The 20,887-nt window shown below is 38.0% G+C and overlaps 1 protein-coding gene across 1 annotated transcript in view; it reads left to right on the forward strand.

Annotated features, from left to right (window-relative positions):
* The window catches only part of LOC107566972 (glutamate receptor 3-like), a 75,960-nt gene that overhangs the window by 29,743 nt on the left and 25,330 nt on the right, over positions 1 to 20,887 (forward strand). The window contains exon 3 of the mRNA XM_016252551.1: positions 8,901 to 9,140. Within this exon, the coding sequence (XP_016108037.1) occupies positions 8,901 to 9,140 (240 nt within the window). The remainder of the gene's footprint in view (positions 1 to 8,900; positions 9,141 to 20,887) is intronic.

A 20,887-nucleotide genomic window follows, 5' to 3' on the forward strand; every position in this document is an offset into this window, starting at 1 on the left:
CTCCCGATGGTGCGCTTGGTTCAGATGTCCTCTTTTCGGAAATGCAAAAGAAAGGGGAAAATGTGATCTGTCAGAAGTGAAGCACTGTTTAAAGACATCTGAAAAGGGACAATGGCTCCAAAGCCTGTCTTTGTGCTTTAATGCTAGCTTGGGTGACCTGGTTGAGCAGAATAAGCAGCACAGACATGCACGGCAGTGTGTATTTCTTTCCTCAACCCTCACATCTCCAATGCTGTTCACGCTGGGCTGCAGCTTCTTATGAACACAGCGCCTCCTCTATCTGTATTACTGTCTTTCGTTTGCTCTCATCCTCCCTGTGCAGCCCACTGGTATCACAGACTCTAGGATCTGCTGGATGTGTGAGCCAAATAAGGATGCCTTTAATGAAGGCTAGTGTCAGTGATGAGATAATTTGAGCACTGCCGACCGCATCCTCACCCCATGATGACTTTGGTTGCTTCCAAATTTATATACTATCAGTGCTATATAGCATTGAGCTAGATTTGGAGGAGGGAGAGGGGGAATTTCTCTACCACCATCCTTGCAGTGGTTTTCAACAAGCAGAACATCCTCGTTGATTAGGGGTTTGGATCAGGGCTGGAGTTGGGTCTCTGGTTTTAGGGGTAGTTAGCAATTAGGGACAGGGCAATAGTACATTGGTGTGTGTGGTAGAGGTATGCAAACTGGGATGCAGCCCGCATCCCTTTCATGGTCTTTGGTACTTTTTTACCTCAGATCACTGAGCTACTCCTAGAAGACACATCTGCGGGCTGCCTGCAGGCGAGGCATAAGATATGCAGAGACATATATTTATACTGCCAAGTTCTGAAATAAAGGAATTCTGAGGCTCAGTCTGTAATGATGTAGGGCCAGGAGTCCCTCTTTGCTCTAGCATTACAACCTCAGCAAGGACTCCTGAAAGCTGAGATAGGAAAGTGGACTCTCTACTCTTAAAGACCGAAAGTAGGGTTGAGAGCGAGGTAGAGAGGAGCGGAGGGCATTCTTTACATGATAGCTTCAAGGTTAAAGAGTCCTCTCCCCTCCCGCCCGTGGTCTGTTTAGTTATTCTGGACAGCAACACCAGAACTGAAAAGAGAGCGCCTTGGGAGACTTGCTTTAAATTCATGCCTGTAATCAAGCAAACAATGCAAATCCCTTTCTTGCCAGGATTGGGTTTTTATCAGGCACTGCTTGTCATGAATTCCTACATATCATTTGAAAACACCTCTATAGTGAAAGCTATATTACAAGAGCCGGTCAGTGATTTGCAGGTTAGCATCGGTAATGTGGAGGAGGCTGTGATGGATAGATATGTGGTTGATATGAGTGAGTCTAAGAATTCAGAGAGACTGAGTGAAAAGTGAAAAGCACAGAAAGAGAGACTGAGCTGCCATTTTCATCCCGCTTTACAAGAAACCCAGTTGAAACACACACCACCCACAGCTCTCGTCTCTCCCCTTTGAAAATGGCCTCTCTTGGAAACTACAGCTAAGTTACCCAGAGGAAGATGCGATTTGCAAATGGCCTCCTTGACTACTTCCCCTGAGCTCTCTCCTCAACAATGCTAGCTGCCCACTCTAGCTTCTGATATGGGGGCGACTAGCATGATATGCTGAAGTTAGCTGCTAGAAATACTCAATCCAAGGTCTCTGCTTTTTGTGTACATGACAGAAATTGCATTAAAGTTTCCCTTACAACAAACTACCCTGAAATCTCGTAACTGTGAACAGTTTCATTCAGTGATTTCAGACAGCTTCTGATCATTAAGGAAGCACTTGCTCACTGAAATGGAAATGCCCACACAGCATTTCACACTTTGTAGTAGCGAGAAAGTGTGTGTTTTTTTAAACAGCTGTTTATAACATTTTTTGATTCGGCTGAATAAATTAGCACATTGTTTGGTGTATAGCTACTGTACATACAGTAAGAATAGCTAAACATAGCTAACATAGCCAACTTATAACATAACCAGCTATTGTAACAAAAGGGAAGCTTAACTGTAATAAGAGCTATTATAAGATTGAAAATGTGGAAAGCTGATGTTTTCACTAACAAGACAGTAACAAAATGTACCATGGCATTAAAGTGGGCTTTGGATTGCCATGTAAATAACGTGGGATATGAATATAATCATTCAGTACCATGGTAGTACCAAAATATTTGTGAAAGTTTTACACTGATAACTATCATCAGTCTCTGGGAAAGAGTAATTGGTTTTCAATGTCAGTGGACTATCACTGGCTTCATTACCTGATACACTATCTAGTAGATATGAGTTAGGTTACATGATATAGCATGTTCTCCCCTGTGCTTCCTTGAGATTAACTATTTTTATTGTATGTCCTGTAAAATGTGCTGTGTTTTGTCAAATGCTACAATAAATCCACAGCATCCCCTCATGCCATTTGATATTACAATGGCATCTCTGGGCTGCATGTTTCCGTTGCTCTCTACCCAGCTATAGGAAGATGCTCAGCGCTGCACTGCTGATTGAGGATTAGGCAGTCGTGGGAGACTTTGTCAACAGCTTTCTGGAAATCCAATTACAGAATATCATAAGCTGTACATGCATCAACCCCAGTCATAAACCCCCAAGGGGAAAAATAAGTAGAAGGAGATTGTTGCAACCATTGCTCTTGTAATACATTTCCTCTGTGGAGAATGCATGATGCGTTGGATACTCTAGCAGAAACGCCAAAATACTACAACAGTGGATTGCAGCAAATGCTAAAGTGAATTAACAGCATGTCCACCTTCGTTATTTGCTGGAATTGGTGGTCATCACTTCTTCTGTGTAGAGACTGTTTTACTTTTAAGAAGGAAAGATAACATTTAAAGGTTATGTATGCAGTCGTTTTGTCCAATTCTTGTTTAATGTGCAGAGACAACTATAAGTAAGTCATTCATAGGTTAATTTAAGAGTGTAGACACTATGACACCGTGGCTCTAAGCTTTCAAAACATTGCTCTGTTTGGACTGACAGTCATTGTGGAAGAAGTATTTTTGTATACTTCGTATATGCCCTGCTACTTTGTGTAATACACAATGTAGTTGGTCACACTGGCCTTGTAAAATTCTCCAACACCTGCTATGCTGAAATAGTGCTTGTAAGGAATTCACCACAAACGGGAATAAGATGAAAACTTACCTCACTCGAGAAAATAGCAGTTTCTTGTATTGCTAATATTCTGGTAAAAATGACCTTTCTGTTTCTCTGACACATACAAAGGCTGAAAGTATCTAGATATTTATAATGATTACAAAGCTGTGATTTCCAGAATATTGTTAAACAAGATACAAATTAATGAAGGCTAATAAATTAATGCATTAACCTCAGACAAAGAGTTTTTTGTTTTGCTAATATTGCTGAAATAAGACAAAAATGCAAGCTGCCACAAATTAACATTAACATTTGATTATTTAACGTAAATGTAGACAGATTAACATTTGATTATTTAATGTAAATGTAGACCTCTATTTACACATCTTGACAAATAATCTATTAATTATTTGTTTATGTTTTTGCAGTACCCAATCTAAAGTGAAAACTATACATAATTTGCAAATGTTTATAAATGTTTACTAATCATTAATAACTTTATGAGCAGTCATCTCAATGGCAAAAAAGTGTACCAAAAGACCTGAATTTACCCTATTCACACATCTTTACTAATAATTTATTAATCATTTGTTCATGTTTTTGCAGTAGCCAAGGTAAAGATGAAACTATTTGTAACAACGTTCGTAGGTCGTGAAGAAGGAGATGGGAACCGGCGAACATTTAAAGAAAACTTTAATAAAATAAACAAACACAAAATGAAAGTAAAGCGGCAGCCCCTCGCGGACGACTACCGCACACAAAACACAAAATAAACTCCAGGCCTGGTCCTCTCTCGTCTTTTACTGTCGTCGCTCCTCCTTTTATTCTTCCGGCGCTCCTCCGTGGGACTCGAGACCGGTGAGTGGAGCAGGTGTCGCTCATTATCAATTACTCCACCGGCCTCGCTCCGTTCCCACGGCTCTCGGCCCCGCCCCCACTCGTCACACTATTCATCATCTGTAAATGTGTATAAATGATTACTAATCAGTAATACCTTTATGAGCAGTCATCTCAATGGCAAAACGTGTCCCAAAAGACCTGAATTTACCCTATTCACACATCTTTACTAATCATTTATTAATCATTTGTTCATGTTTTTGCAGTAGCCAAGCTAAAGATGAAACTATTCATCATCTGTAAATGTTTATAAATGATTACTAATCATTTATTATCTTTCTGGGCATTGGTCTTTTAGCTAATGTAATAAGGTTTGTGTAAAGGGTGGCGGGTTAAGTTTAGCTAAATTCTTGCTAAAGACATAACAGATCGTAATTTTGGTGCAAAAAATGTTTTTTATCACCTCAACGCTCACATTGGTGTACTACTCTTCAGTATATCATTAAACAGGATATTCCTTGAATCATAAATAAACAGGGGAAAACAAATAACTTTTTTAAAGAAAATACTCACATATATTTATCTAAACGATGTAAAATAAACAGGTTGAACCAGGTTTAACCTTTAACCATCCCTTAAACCTACCTCAAACCACCAAACCTGTCTCTAACCTTACTTGTATCACACCTCAATAGCAGCTAATGTGTTGTACATTAACACAAGCTTTTAATCATTTTATAACATCTGTTAAAATCATAATAAGTGCTTGGTCATATGGAATTGAACGTTTAATGACATTTGTAAGTATTTTAACTTACATGAAATAATGATCTGTTTGAACGTTATCTAATATCTTATACGTTTATTAGCAAACATTAACACGCACATTGTCACACGTTTCAAACTCTTTGAATATATATTAACTAATTATCTATTAAGCATTATATAATGTTTGTTAATGATTTATCAATGAAAATTATTATAAAGTGTTACCACACACATTGCATTTGGGACTTTCCAACAGAGATTATTTATATAAGAACAGTACCCTTTGTGTTTCCTGTACACAATCATTGCTTGGGATTATCAAAATTTGAATGTGATTCTTTTAATATTATGTTGCCCGTTAACATTTTCAGTCTGTGATGCTCTACAAAGATCAGGACACATAACCATGATATTGACTAGCTGATTAGTCATGGACTACACCGACTGCTGATGTCCCTTGAGGTTGAAGGGTCTAGAGAAGACTTATGGTGCATTGTGTGTGTGTGTGTGTGTGTGTGTGTGTGTGTGTGTGTGTGTGTGTATGGGGGGTTGGAATTGGTGCGGTGAGTCATGACCCTTGGACAGGAGAGAAAGACACAATGACTCTATTCTAAACCTTAGTGAGTGACTTACTAGACAGCACTGTTAAGCAACCAGGCACAATCCTGAGGAGGTTGGTGTTAACAGTTAAATGTAAATTATGTCTCAGAGTTTCTGCCTGTGTAGACATTCAGAATAAGTCAAGTATTTGGATCCATTTTGCTTGGAATGCTGCCTATGTACAAAATGCAGTGCAAAGGCAATGCATTGCAAATGCTATACATCTGTTGTAATGAGCCAGTGTGTTACTATCAACAGCCAAATGGAAAAATATACATTATGAAATGTGAACATTAGTTTTGCGGTCAGTGCAATAAATGCAGTGTAAAATGTATGTGTGTGCATGCAAGAGGATGAATAACCTGAAACCATTTGTCTTTCAAAGACACATCCCGATAGCATGCTTCATTAGGAGGACAGGGATTCTTGTTTTCAGCTGGCATTTTTAATAAACAGTTTGAAGGACTTCACATGTCTCCTCACAAGAGCAGATACAATTACTTGCTCAAACCCCCAGAGAACTATCTTCCTGTGAGAGTGTTGTGTTTGGGGGTGAGGTGTTTGTAGGGGTGGGTGGAAAGACAGAAGCGGTAGAACGAGAAGAGAGAGAGAGGAATAAGAACAGAAGAGGACAGTGAATACCGAAAGCTGGATGATCGACTCTGACATTTGCCACGATGCGCTTTAGGTCTCTGGGCCATGTACAATCATGGTGGTGAAAGATGGCTTCAAGTGCATGACACTGCGATTACATTATTTCAGTCCCAAATGCAGCCTTTGGGACGGAGTCTTTTCTAATGGTCCTTATCATTTCAACACCAGTGGCCTCACAGTCATTTGGAGCAGTCAGGCATGTGGAAATGCATCGTTCCTGCTGCAGTGCAGAGAATGTCCTGATTAGCAGAATGAAGGCGCGGCGTGTTTTGACGAGTAGCCTGTAATGAGATCGCTAGTTGCTCGGGGGCGAGAAGGTTAAGATGGAGGGGCTGAGGAAGGATCTTTCAGCCATTCAGAGAGCCGTTAACATTGCTTAGCACTGTTCCCTGAGCTGCAATGTGCACAGCTGCATGCACCGCTCCCACCAGAGTAAACATGTTATCAAAATGTAACGTGACATGCTTAGACTCTCTGTGTAATGAAAAGCAATGAGGCAATGCTTGCGCTTCAAAACAGGGCTCATAGTGATTCCAAGCACTGAGATTTGTCTCAATCTCATGGAATTACTTTAAGGAATGAAGCAACACCAGAGTACAAACACTGTACTTCACACTGATAAAAGAAATTGTTCAGAAATGTTCAAGAAGGGCCCTGGAGGTATTCACTCATGCCAGGTGTCCCATTAATGTTGCAAACCATGCTCTTTGGATAATATTAAAGAGTTAGTTCACTTAAAAATAAAATTACTCAACCTCATGTTGTTCCAAACCCATAAGACATATGCTCAATTACAAAACACAAATTAAGACTTTTAATAAAACCCAAGAAATGTCTGTCATCAATTGAAAGTTCATTCACCCAAAACTTTGAAGTTTCAAAAAGTTCATAAATACATCATATATGTAATATTGCAGGGTCTCATGTTTCTTAAGATTTATAGTCATAACCAATTGTTTGCAAAGTAAAGTCATGCATGTGAAACAGTTTTTTATTCTTTATTTATAGCGTAGAGTTGTCTTGCACTAAACTAGTTGCATTAATGATGTCCTTTTTCGAAAACATATTGTTCAATATCGTCCAACTGATTATGTTGTCCTTTTTCACCAATTAAATGGCAATTAATGGTCTTAAGAGTAGTTCAAGGCTGCTAAATGAAGTAGTGCAATTTTTGTAATACTTAGATAATGATGCTTTTGGGAAAACATTAAACACTATTTGTGTGCACTTAGTGTTTTGGAAAACCCAAACTTAGCCTGTAGACCAAGCTATACTGAGAGTTATGGTTTGAGAAGAGAGATATTCAGGAAGAGAAAGGTGCCAGGCCTCAAACAAGTAAGCTTAGGGAAACATCCAGATTGTTGGGGTAGACAGGCCAACACAAACAGGCTTTAGTTGGAGTTGTGAGCTGACAGAGGCATCTGACATAATTTATGTATTTGGTTTGAGTTTGTTCAAAGCCTGTCCTAATAAGTCCAGGACAACTGATGGAAGGGAAGCAGCCAGCTCCTCTCCCTCAGGAGAAAGGCTGTGTCAGAACTGGACCAAATTAAGAGTAAACTGTTGGAAATGTTGAAGACCAACAGAGCCGGTGAGGAGACGGACAGCATAACTAGCCTCTACACAGTATAATCGTGACTCCTCTGCAGGCCAGTTTTCGCACATATGTGCCAGAGTAATGCAGCTGTATGGATGACCAGCTTTTGAGCAATAGAGAAGACAAGGACTCACTAGCCTGATTAGACTTTTGATTACTAGCATAGAATCTGGTTCACTTAGTAGTTTGTTCTAATCAAGCACCTTTGATGCAGACAGTAAGAGACCATGCTTTGTTTTTATGTTACATTTGTTGGAGGATATGAAATCCGATACCAATAAACTGACTGATCTTTTGGCGTCCACAGACCTCTAGAGGAGCAGGGGATTAGTGGCGTTACAAGGGCACAATCGCGGTCCGGGGTGAGAAACGGTCTCTGCCTGTGAATAATTTTGCACATTCGGGTTGTCTATGAAGGGCGGGACTTTAGAGAAAGGTTGTGGTTGAAGGGATGAGCTGTCTAATTCAGAGGTTGAGTCTGGTGGGAGTCAGCCAAAGGGCTGAAACTGTTTAAAACACCTATATTTAGATTTTTTTAAATTTACATTTTAGAGGTAATTTTACAAAATTACCAGTCACACCATTGTTGAAGTAAGCAGTGCAGAGGTGTTAGCCTAATGTTTTGTAGGAGTCCACTTGTGTCTACATGTGGTTACTAGGCATTTTTCACAGAATTTCATCAGCCGGTTGTGAATTATGAACTTGCTGGGATAAAAAAAATCAATATTGCTGGTCAACCAGTTTGGATGCCTCTTCTCACATTCTGTTAATTTAGCCACAAGATTCCATGATTTATTTGTAAAATTCTAAAACGTTTGTTGCAATCAGCATTTTTTAAAATATATTTTAAGAGTTAAAATATACTAAATTAACCGTGTTGTTGCCCCCGGCTAAATATTGTAAATAACTCAGACGAGAGGTTCTCTGCAAACCGTTACATTTCTGTGTCAGTAATTGGATGTTATCGATTCATTGAGATGTGCATAATTATGCTTCATTTGCTTCAAGTGTTTTGGGAGAATAAGGAACAACCAGTCAGACATGAAGTTTTGTATTTTGTTTAAGACAAGAGTGTGTTGATGGGTTCTAACTGTCACACGAATTGCAGCACGTCCATCTGCTGGAAAAAAAAATGCAATTATTTCTCCGCTCATATTCATGGAGTCAAAACAAATTAGCATGTTTGTAGAGATTTTCCTATTATGGCAATTATTCACTTGCCAACATCATTGGATTCCATTTGGTAGGATTGGTTAAGAATTATGCGTTATGCGTTTTTCGACACTTTTTACTGTTTACTGTGTCATAAACAAACTAAGCAAACTTATCTTGCTCTGATTCCAGTTTGTTCACAGTTCTCCAGAGGGGTGTATGCCATCTTCGGCTTCTATGACAAGAAGTCCATGAACACGCTGACCTCCTTCTGTGGGGCCCTCCACACCTCCTTCGTCACTCCCAGCTACCCCATCGACTCCGACGTGCAGTTTGTCATCCAGATTCGCCCTCCATTGAAGGGCGCCGTCCTGAGTCTCCTGTCTCACTACAAGTGGAACAAGTTTGTCTACCTCTATGACACAGACAGAGGTAAGTCCTCTTAGTTACCTGTGGAACACCAAGCGAAATGGTCGGCCTAGATGAGATAAACAGTTAGTGCTGATTTGAATTGTTTTTGCTGGCTTTATAGCACATAAGGAGCAGGGCATGATGGACGATGGATGCCCCATTTGAGTCCTTGGGGTCTGGATAGAGCGCCTGCAGTACTGGTGCAAAGGTCCAGATATCTCAGGATACATGATGAATTTAGAACTGATGTGGCCCAGTTCTGAGCGGCATAGACGAATTTGGGGCCCTAAAATACTTTACTTATTAAATAGCTCACCTTACTTTCCTAATACAGTTTATCTGCATTAGACTTGCATAGGGTTATTGATTTCAAACAGTTCATAAAAGTCCATGTTTCCTTCATGGAAGACATAAAAGGGACATGTTCTGAAGAAGGTTCACAGCTCTGTCTCGGAGGATATTACAAGTTGGCAATTTCGTATAAATTCATACAATGTGAATTGTACAAAATTCATGCTTCTTTTAGAAAAAAGAAAGCAGGAAGGTGCACCCCTATCCCCACTCCTAAACATAGCCATCACTGGGGTGTGAGTAGACAAGATTTGTATGAATTCAGCAAAACATAAAATAGTTTCAGATTGCCATTAGATTGTGTTGGTCAAGTTCGAAAGAAAAGAAAAGAAAAAAAAATTAAATAAAAGAAATCCACCATAAAGATAGTCAATACAACTTGCACCCTGTATAGCACAAGTTTTCTGAAGCCATACAATAGGTTTATGTGAGGAACAGTCAAAAACAAATAGATTATTCATAAAAATAATAATAAATAAATAAATAATTCATGTTGTACCAATTTTGAAATACAACTGAGATTTGAGAGATACAGCAAGATTATCAGTGACTAATGACTGCAAGTCGAAGTCGAACACGCCTACTGTCTGACCAGATGCAATGTGATAAGATTCCAGCAAATCATAAATGACAGCCAATCAGAAGAACGTGTGGGCGGGCTCTCTCTGCAAGCGCACTGCTGTCTTGCACTCACATTGAAATGGACGTACTTGATCCAATTGAAAAAAAAAACATTATTCAAAATACATTTTCATTGACTGATACAGTCTTTTTCATGAAATATATTGTTTGTTTAAATGCCATTCAAAGCTGTTTTCAAGATCTGAGGCAAATCATCCATCGTAGATAATCAAACGCATGCACAATTATATACAAACTCAAATTAAACTATTTTAATATTACACACAACAATCAATCCCTGACCTGTCAGCCACAACATCGCTGAAATAGAATTTCATTTCAGAAAATGTAATCTTTGCTCGTCGCGTATCGCTGGCATGACTGGTCATGACAAAAACTCTAAAATTGCTGCAAAAAGAGGTGCTCTACCAACAGAAAAGGAGGTGCAACCAAAAATTAAAAAAATTGATTAACAAATCTTGTGTTATAGGTGCTACGTCATGTCTGGTTAGAGTCACGTGGACTACTATTATAGTGCTTTACTGTGATTTTATTGTCATTTTTGAGGTTTGACAGCACCTGTCACCTATTCACTTTAATTGTATAAAGTAAAGCAGTGTGAATATCCCGCCAAAAGTCTCCTTTTTTATTGCACTGAAGAAGAAAAAAATCCATATGGGTTTAGAACAGCATTAGGGTGAGTAAATAATGACATCATTTGAATTTCATATAAGTACACGGACAATATTAGGAGTGGCAGTAAAACAATAGGATCCTAAAATGTCTTTGTTACCAAATTAAAATTCAGGGCCATAGCAGTGCCGATGCCTCATCACCCCCTCCCCCGAGCGCACCTGTTCTTGGGCCATGGTTTGTGTTTACTAATCATGAAGAGGTCACAATCTCCGTTTGTCCCAGAAGACACCTAGCCAATGATTCTGCTCTTCCTGTACTTTATATATGGCAATGCAGTCAACTCCTCTGTGGCAGTCACAACATCTGTGCTGTCGTTTTGGTGTTCCACCATTCGCCTTTCTGCACCATGTCCTATTCAACCATTCATTTACTAGCAAGGAAATCATAATTTGCCATCGCTCATCTCAGACGGATTGAGCAATCAATTAAACTCAAGTGCTTTCTATTGAGGAATATCTGTGATGAGTCAAAGCGTCTCATGGCGGAGCACAAGCTTGAGGCGGTGACACTGGCATTTCGGGTCCCATTAAAGCCCGCTAGCATCCTGCGGTTGGGTTCACAATGGTTTTTCCTGCAAAATGCATCCCTAATTAGATGAGACACAGCGTTAGCTCAGAGAGCTCATTGAGTCCCCCCTCCCATCCCTATGTGTCCTTCATAGCAGCTTCCGCCTGGATTTGTTTCACTGCGATTTAAAGGTCATTTCCTTTAAGTTGCCAAGGAGCTTCTCAGTTCAGTAAAAGACAATACAAAGAGCAGTTTTAGCATATCTCTCAAACTCCAGGACATGTAACCAAGGACATTATGTAAATTGATTGGCATTTTAATCAAATTGCATTAATTGCATACATGATATGATGTAGGACTGTCACAATACCAGATTTTCACTACACAGTTATTGTCGCCAGAAGAATTCACAGTAATGACAGTATCGTGAGATCGATAGAAATTCAAACTTTAACTATGTATATTTTTAGTTTTTTTCTCTTTTGTTCAGTGAATCACATTCAGATTAGGGGTGCGTTCCACTTCACTTTTAGACACACACTTGTGAACGTCCCTAAGCCCTTCCCCTTGGGGGAATCCCTACCACCATTGTGAAGTGCGATCCACTTCGTCAAGTGGACGAGGGAAGTTTATATGGACAGGATCTTGACCCTTCGTTTTTATAGAGGGAGTGAATCTACTCATTTGTACATATCAGGCAGATCCATCTATAACAATGCAACATGACTCAACAGATACTCAATGTTCAATGACATGGTTCGGGGGAACAAAAAACCTGATCGGTACAAATTTTTGACATTTTCTCCAACAGCCCAAGCATACCTATAGACATATAGAATGGTGGATCAAGCAAATTCATAAGAGAAAAAATGTAAATAATAGATCAGCTCCATAGCAGATTCCAAGTGATCAAGGGCTCAGGACGTTCCAATTCAGCCCATTGCAAGGGTTTCACCAGTAGTAAGCACTCATGCAACAAAAGCAATGACGTACATCCAAGTCAACAAGACAAAGTTAGAGAGGGAAGTACATAAAAAAGGAAGTGGAACACACCCTTTTAGTGTATAGAAGCGAAGAGAGAAAGTTTGTAGCCATAATTGTGCAAAAGCATACAAAAACAACTACTGTTGATTGGTGCTTCCCGCAGAATGGGGTATCTATCACCTGTCTTTTTACAGAATCCATAAATCTCCCACACTGGGGAGCCACAATAGTAGATATGCACTGCATTTCCTTCATTTATATGTATTCTGATGGGTGGCCTCCTACTGTGTTGGGCTGTCAACCAGATACTGCCAGATACTACAATATTGCTGCCTGATTATTAACGACATTGCACTACATATATAGACACAATATAACAATATTTGCTGAAAAAAGTCCCAAAATGAAGATTACAAGACAGTATGGTATTATAAGAAACGAGTGAAGTTTTGAATTGATAGACAGGTGTCTGTCAAGTTTGGGTGGTACTTCAGGGTTGGATTTATCTAATGGCTTATGAAGGAATTTATATGCAGGTTAAGGAGCATTATTTAAAGCGTTTATAGTTTTAATAATGAACTTAATAATGAAAACTAAATGAATGTGTCATAATGACAGCTTAAATTATTACTAATTTACAGCAGGCACCTGCATCTAATGCAAGACAACCAAACTCATAGCATAGCAATTATGTTGCATTAAAACACTGTAGCTTCTCGCTCAGTTTATTGGCTTAGATTTAAGCTAAGCTTCATGCCCAGCCAGCATCCCTCCCTTAAAGGCAACATTGAAATGTAATCCTTATTACTGGAACCCCAGGAGAGGATTAACGGAGTTTATTAAAGCACTTCATCAGGAACCTTGAGTCAAGTTGACACTTGGCACATCACATGGACACGTACATCAAATGACATGACCCTGATGTGACATGGATGGGTACACAACTGAGATGCTGGCCAAACATATTTATTAGTTTTGGCATGGGACGCTATTTGATTCCATCTAAAGGATTATTTTTTCATTAGCTGTTTTAAGTACAGATTTTTTTAGTTCCAAGATCAAATAACAGCCAAGTAAGAAATGTTTATGGATCAATAGGGTAAGGTTAGGGTTGGGGCCTATCACATTCCTTTGATTGTTGGTGTTAGTTTAGGACAGAATGTGGGATAGACTTAGCACTATGTTTGTTTGACAGGATCCAGGAACGTGTCTTTGAAGAGGTAAGGAAGGCAGTGCCTCCTAAAAAGAAAACAATCAGCTGTACAAAAACAACATTTATTTTGCAAAATATGTGATTAGATAAATTCAGGCTCATTGGACATACGTGCTTGTGGCGACATTTCTGCAACACTGATACTGTGTACCTTATTGCACTTTCGCTGCAGTTTCAAAGTGAAATGTCCAGTGAGTGGGGCTAAAACTCGCGGTCTATATGCAACCATGACACGTTTTTATTTATGCTGGTACAGGCACGTATTGCTGCGTTTTTATTACTTTGGTTCAGGTACGTATTGCAGCAGTTCAGACTTTGAATGTTCAGGGAGTGTCACTAAAAGATTAATGCTTCATCGTGTTTGGAAGTAACAAACCCCCTACACCAAACACAAGCCTAAACCTACCTGATAGTGTTAACAAATGCAAATCTCATAGCATGTTAAAATTGTTTTGAAGTCATAACATAATGTCTTTCTTAATTAAAACTCTGGCCCTGTAAATCAAAATTTAGATGAAAAGGAATAAAAGTTGACAATGAGCCTGGGCAAGATTAGATAGTATGAGCACTTGTAGTGTGAAGTGAATGTGAGGGAGGAACAACCTGACACAGGTGAAAAGTCATGTGACAGCAAGCAGTGCCTCCACCACGCCATGTTTGGCCATGGTTCATTGGTCGCACTTGGTCTGCAAATCATTCTGAATGGGTCAAACTGGTGGAAATGGAAAGACTACTTACAAAGTAAACAGTTCATCCACTCAGATATCACTGCTTTCACTCAAACTGAACATAAAATTACTTGAAATTATGATCTGTTTTAGCTAATGATTAAATAGTGTTAATATAAACCAAAAAGTATATTACATTTAAAAAAATTTAAAAAATCACTAGATTTGACTATGAATCTACTAGGAGTATATCTGTGTTACTCACGGTAAAATCTAATTAGTTGGGCTTACTTAAAAAAAAGCATGCAAACTGATTCCCTTGAAAAAACTATGTAAAGTGAAATAGGAATAGTATGTTCTGACAAATGCTTAGGTAGTATAGTTTACCTACACGAGAGTTCTAGTAACTAAAAAGGAACTGTAGGGGGTACTTGATCCTTTCATTTAGGCTTACTCGTGACTTAGTATAGCTACTCACTGACTCCCAGAGTGCATTGCGGCATGAATAAATTATGCAGTTGCTTTGTTTTACAGTTGTTAATTTTATTTGCTGTCTTGTGTCAGTAGTAGCACAACAAAAAGAGCAAATTAAATGGTTATTGTTACAATCAATGAAAATAAATGAAATTGAATTGTTACCATTGTTGTGATTTGTGTGCTGAATGTTTAAGACTGTGTGTGACTTTAGCATATTACCACATACTAACTAAGGATTATATAATCCCAATAAAAAAATTATGAAAAATAAATTTTGCAAAACTTCAATGATTATCACAAGCATAAAAATAATAATACATTATCTCTTTCTCATGAATATAAGACAGGTCACCCTCTAAAAGCAACTTATTTGTTTCCTTTCTTACTTTGAAACCAAATTACTCTGATTTCACATTGCATTGCTGCATTAACAGAAAGATAATTATAGTAACATAAACAAAGTTTCAAGTGCCCAACAAAAGGGAACGCTAATCACTATAATGGTGAGTTAAAAAAAAAACACACATTTTAGGAAAATCAACATCAATTGAATATGAAGTCAGCTTATGTGATGTTCTCTCAAATATTTCAGTTGTATTGAAAATTCAACATTCATGATGACTTTGGGAAACAAGTGAATGCAGCTAGTGAAAGATAACTGCAGACATTGAGGAAATGAGTGGAAAGTCTATTAAGTCTCGTTTTCTTTTCTTCTTCTCCTGTTGTTATGTTGCACATTAGCAACATATTAGTGCACCGCTGTCTCTCACTGCTTTATTAATATCATTGGTTCCTTTGTGGCTACTTGAATATTTGAAGTAAGTGTCACTCAAAACAGTAAGTACATTGTTTTATTTGCCTTGAAAGTAGCTGTAACTTAATAAAACCTAGTAATTATAACAACTAAGTAAAGATTACTAATTAAATCTAAGTAAGGTAGACTATTGGATTTTACAGTGCTGCTACAGGACCATTTCTAGGATAATAGCGAACCTCCATCTGCCCCCCGGCATCCATCAACTCAATAAAAGTAATTATTTGTCCCATCCAAAGGACAGGTAGTGAGAAGATGACACATGAGAGACGAAACAAAAAGCATCTCGCAAAGCAAGCTTGATCGTACAGTTCTTGGTTCTACGGTTTTCTCTTTCATGTCAAATACTGTTATGCATGGGTGACAATTCAAAGTCATGTTTACAAGGTACCAAACCGAAACAATAAGTACAACGTATTACTGCTTGCCAGGTTACAATTTGTTAAAGATACTTTGAAGTTCTGTTTCTGGCATTTAGTAGTAGGTAAACTTACCTATGAGCAGAACAGTATATACTGCTTTGTTTGAGTTATGTGTCTGAAATAATCTGTAATATCAATTCAAAGGATATATATAGATATATATGCAGTGTATATATATATATATATATATATTCTTTTTTTTGAATGATTTTTGCAAAACAGTAATACATTCATTTTACATTCATTTATTAATTCATTCATTCATTCATTCCATTTCAGGCCTATTTAGATCCTAAAAACTCACCTCTAAAAAGCTGTCTTCCTCTCTAAGTTGCCAGCTTTTGGATGATATATAATAAGGGAGTGTTTTTGCAGTGCATTGGGTAAACATTTATTCCTGCATCTGCATACTTGTGCAGACTATGTTCCTGGCCTTCAGATGAAACCAATCAAATGACACTAGAAGTCTTCTTTATTCCTGCAGACATTAAGTTTCTCCTTGACATAAGTTGAGGTATGAATATATTTCTCTGCTTTATGCATGCAAGTAAAAGAGAAGAAGCTGTGTGTGTGGGAGCAGTGGAGAAGAAGTGAGATGGATTTTGCCCTTTCTGAAGTGGCGGTCAGGTATGGGCAGATAATTGCCAGGCTTGTGCAGCAGAGACGGATGATTACAGGGTTTATTGTCTCTCGCAGGCACAATCAACCTTACCTCATGTCCCTGATTCAGCACACTCACTGCCACTTGATTTATGGGGTTCGGTGGCTCTCTCTCGCTCCCTCTCTCAGGCTTCATCATGGCCACTATATTGCTTGAATTCTCTTTCTCATATGCTCTCTTCCTTGTTTCCATCTCACATGTGTACTGTATTTCCTTTCTCTCGCCACCTCCATGTTTCTTTATGTTGTGTTTTGGATGCTGTCTGTTGCCTCCCACTCACATAACTCTGGTGCATATGTACATCTCAGTGTCATGCACATTATTATTATTATTATTATAATATTCCAATTCAAGTACTGATTTGAAATTAATATAAATTTTGGGTAGCAAGTGTAAGGGAAACAGGTCAATTTAGCTCAAAGGGAATCATTTAAGATTTTAAAGGGAACTCCACCAATAATATGTAAGGGAATTAGGACAGAATCACTGTTTTATGGCTGATCACTGAGCCGGCCAGCGAGTCATTGAACGAGCCATATAACATCAATTCTGCAATGGATATTTATATCCAAAATATAGTGAAAACACTATTAATTAGCATATGTAACAAGATCGGCAGTTTAAGACATTAACTTGTGAGCACAAAACACAAGATACTTCTCTTTTCAATATAAATAAGGCTTTATTGGATAAATCTAAGACATATAAACTAATCTAACACATGCATTCACACACAAGTTGCAGAAAGAGAGAAAGTGAGGAAATAATTAGTTGAAGAGAATGAAAATGTGAAATCCCAAGTTTACAGCAATATGTGCAATTGCATAGATCTGAACAACCATCAATCACTTAATTAACCCTCATATTGAGTCCCTCAATGAGGTTACAATTTATATTAAATGCACCAGTTCAGCTAGTATCTGGGGTACTTGGCTGTTAATGTTGAAAACTGTTATGTGACAGAGTGGTTTAGGCTTGCTTCAGACTGGCTAATGCTCGGGTCTGATTTATGACATCCTGTTGTCTTGGGCCTCTTGTGGAATGTTTTGACTCCTCGTGCCTCAATCATGTTTTTGACCAAATCTTAGATTGTCTGATTCGGTCTGATATCCTACACAAGGATATAGAATTTTGGACATTCATGGTTTGCGTACAAATCAGATGAATTCATATGAAATTGCCAGTTTGTGCAATACTTATGGATTCTCATGAGCTTGGGTTCCATGACCCCACTTCCAAAGTATGTTAAAGTTCTTTACATTAATTCTATAAATTCGTCTTCCTGCCATTATATCCTGTGGGGCATGGCCAATTCAAATTCAATTCCATCTCATGAACTGTGAATCCCATGAAAAGATTTTCCTCTGGAAACAGAAGAAGAGAAAAGCACCCCAGCGGGCCACTTTTACAGTATGAAAGCCCTTTTTCTTTCATTTGACATTTGTGACTGGCAATTTTGGAAAAGAAAGACAAGTGACATTCCGTAAAAGAGACCCACCAGCTATGTATTTAGGTACAGAGCAGCATTTACATCAGCAGGATCTTGGCCATCTTGACCTCATCATCTGCATGACTAGTGTCTGTAGAGTGAGAGAAAAGACTGCAGGCCACCTTCATCAACATCTGTACCCCAATCAGTGCCTGCATATCATACAGTCCAGTCAATGATATGCAGGCTAATCACGGCATGACTACAAGTTCCGTCCTGAAACACTAAATCAATAATTTCAACCAAGAACATGTCATGAACACACAAAATGGTGTACAGTATACAACATATTCAATTCCACATGAATTAGTTTTCTTTTTTGGGGGCTGCAATTCTTACTGGAAGTTCTTACAGGGTAAAAAGCAGTGGATAACAATGGTGATTACAAATAAAAATTATTTCTTTCTTTCTTTGCAAGTCACTTAAATCAAAAGACTCTTAGCCTGAATTTGGGTCTCATAATAATATCATATATTAAATTTAAATTCAATTCATGTGTATTTGTATAGCGCTTTTCACGATACAAATCGTTGCAAAGCAACTTTACAGAAAATTCAGTTTCTACAATATATTTAGTAGTAGCTTATCAGTGTTGAATGTCAGTTAATGTACGGAATTGTACGGAAAATCAATTAAAGACGTAATCAAACAGACGATGAACATTATTAACAGCAATTATTATATGATGCTGTAACGTTTATTATTATTTATTAGCTCTAAAAAGGGGAATATTTATGACGAATTATAACTGGTTATGATTCATAATAAATATTTAGATTATATCTTCGAATTAACTGTAGCAGAATCAATATTACAATTATTTGATCTGTCCGTCCACCGAGCAGACAATATAATCATTTATCAATTCAAGGAATATTTATTTTCTGGCCACGGAACAATAAACTGTCCTTCTTTGTACAGTGCTAGCAGTAATTCTTAGCCAAATGTAGCAAAGGTTCAAACATTCATTGACTTGGAACTGTGAACAGTAAACAGAAACAATCCGTTGTGAATATAAGGGATTTAATAAAATGAAACTATATCTAACATATAACTAACTAAAACATAGTCTGTAATTTACCAGTTCACTAGGTTCTAGTTGTGGTTTCTTAATAAGAGGCTTAGTAACCGCCAGCTTGAATGGTTTTGTGACGTGACCTAAAGAAAACGACGAGTTAATAATATTGAGAAACAGTTCTTCTGCTACAGGTAGCAACTCTTTCAGTAATTTAGTGGGTACAGGATCTAACAGACATGTTGTTGGTTTAGATGCAGTGATAAGTTTATTTAGCTCTTTCTGTCCTATAGTTGTAAAGCACTGCAGTTTATCTTTGGGTGCGATGAATGAAGCTGAAGTATTATATGCTGTAGAATCTACATTTGCTATTGTATTTCTGATGATATCTATTTTATCAGTGAAGAAATTCATAAAGTCATTACAATTAAACTGTGAGGGAATATTTAGATTGGGTGGCGTCTGGTTATTTGTTAATCTAGCCACTGTGCTAAATAATAACCTTGAATTGTTTTGGTTATTTTCTATGAGTTTGTGGATATGCTCGACCCTAGCAGCTTTTAGAGCCTGTCTATAGCTGGACATACTGTTTTTCCACGCAATTCTAAAAACTTCCAAGTTAGTTTTTCTCCATTTGCGCTCAAGACTACGAGTTTTTTTCTTGAGAGAATGGGTATTACTGTTGTACCATGGCGCAGTATGTTTTTCTCTAACCTTTTTCAATTTGATGGGGGCAACAGCTTCTAATGTATTAGAGAAGATAGTGCCCATGTTACTAGTCATTTCGTCTAGTTCATGTGTATTTATGGGAACACAGAACAGTTGAGATAAATCAGGCAGGTTATTTGTGGATCTATCTTTGGTGTCTGGAACAATAGCTCTGCCCAGACGATAAAGCGGAGCCATATAGTTAATATCAGTAATACACAGCATGCACGATACAAGGAAATGGTCAGTAACATCATCACTTTGAGGTACGATATCTATATCAGTAAGATCAATTCCATGCGATATAATTAAATCTAGCGTATGATTAAAACGATGAGTGGGCCCGGTAACATTTTGCTTGACTCCAAAAGAGTTTATTAGGTCAGTAAACGCAAGTCCTAATGCATCATTTGTATTATCAACGTGAATATTAAAATCTCCGACAATTAGCGCTTTATAATATTTTGTAACTGATACGGAAATTAATAACTAGCCAGTGCAGAGACTGTAAAATTGGGGTAATATGATCATATTTTCTTGACCTGGTAAGGATTCTAGCCGTTGCATTTTGAGCTACCTGTAGCTTGTTTATTGAAGATGCAGGACAACCACTTAGCGGTGCATTACAATAGTCCAGTCTAGAGGTCATGAATGCATGAACTAGCTTTTCTGCATCAGAAACAGGTAACATGTTTCGTAACTTAGCAATGTTTCTAAGATGGAAGAATGCTGTTTTTGTAACATATGAAATATGATTTTCAAAAGACAAGTTGTGATCTAATGTAACACGCAGATTTTTGACTGTAGAGGAAGTTACAGTACATCCGTCGTGTTGCAAATTGTAATCCAAGAGATTCTGTAATTTATCTGTCTTATCCAAATTTAATAGTAGAAAATTATTGGTCATCCAATCTTTTACATTTTTAACAGACTCTGTTAGCTTAGATAATTTTGAAGTTTCGTCTGGTCTTGTTGAGATATATAAGGCCCTTTCGCACCGCTTTAGTTCCAGAACTAAACGTACGGTACTAAAGTACTGGGACGATTTTGCACAAACTATTTCCCAGTACCATTTAAAGGGTTGCATTCACACCGACAGTGTGTACTAAGAAGTGACGTAAGCCGGTCGACAGCGACGTCAT

Source organism: Sinocyclocheilus grahami, unplaced genomic scaffold, assembly GCF_001515645.1.
Source record: "Sinocyclocheilus grahami isolate Dianchi unplaced genomic scaffold, SAMN03320097.WGS_v1.1 scaffold1118.1, whole genome shotgun sequence".
Classification (NCBI taxonomy): domain Eukaryota; kingdom Metazoa; phylum Chordata; class Actinopteri; order Cypriniformes; family Cyprinidae; genus Sinocyclocheilus; species Sinocyclocheilus grahami.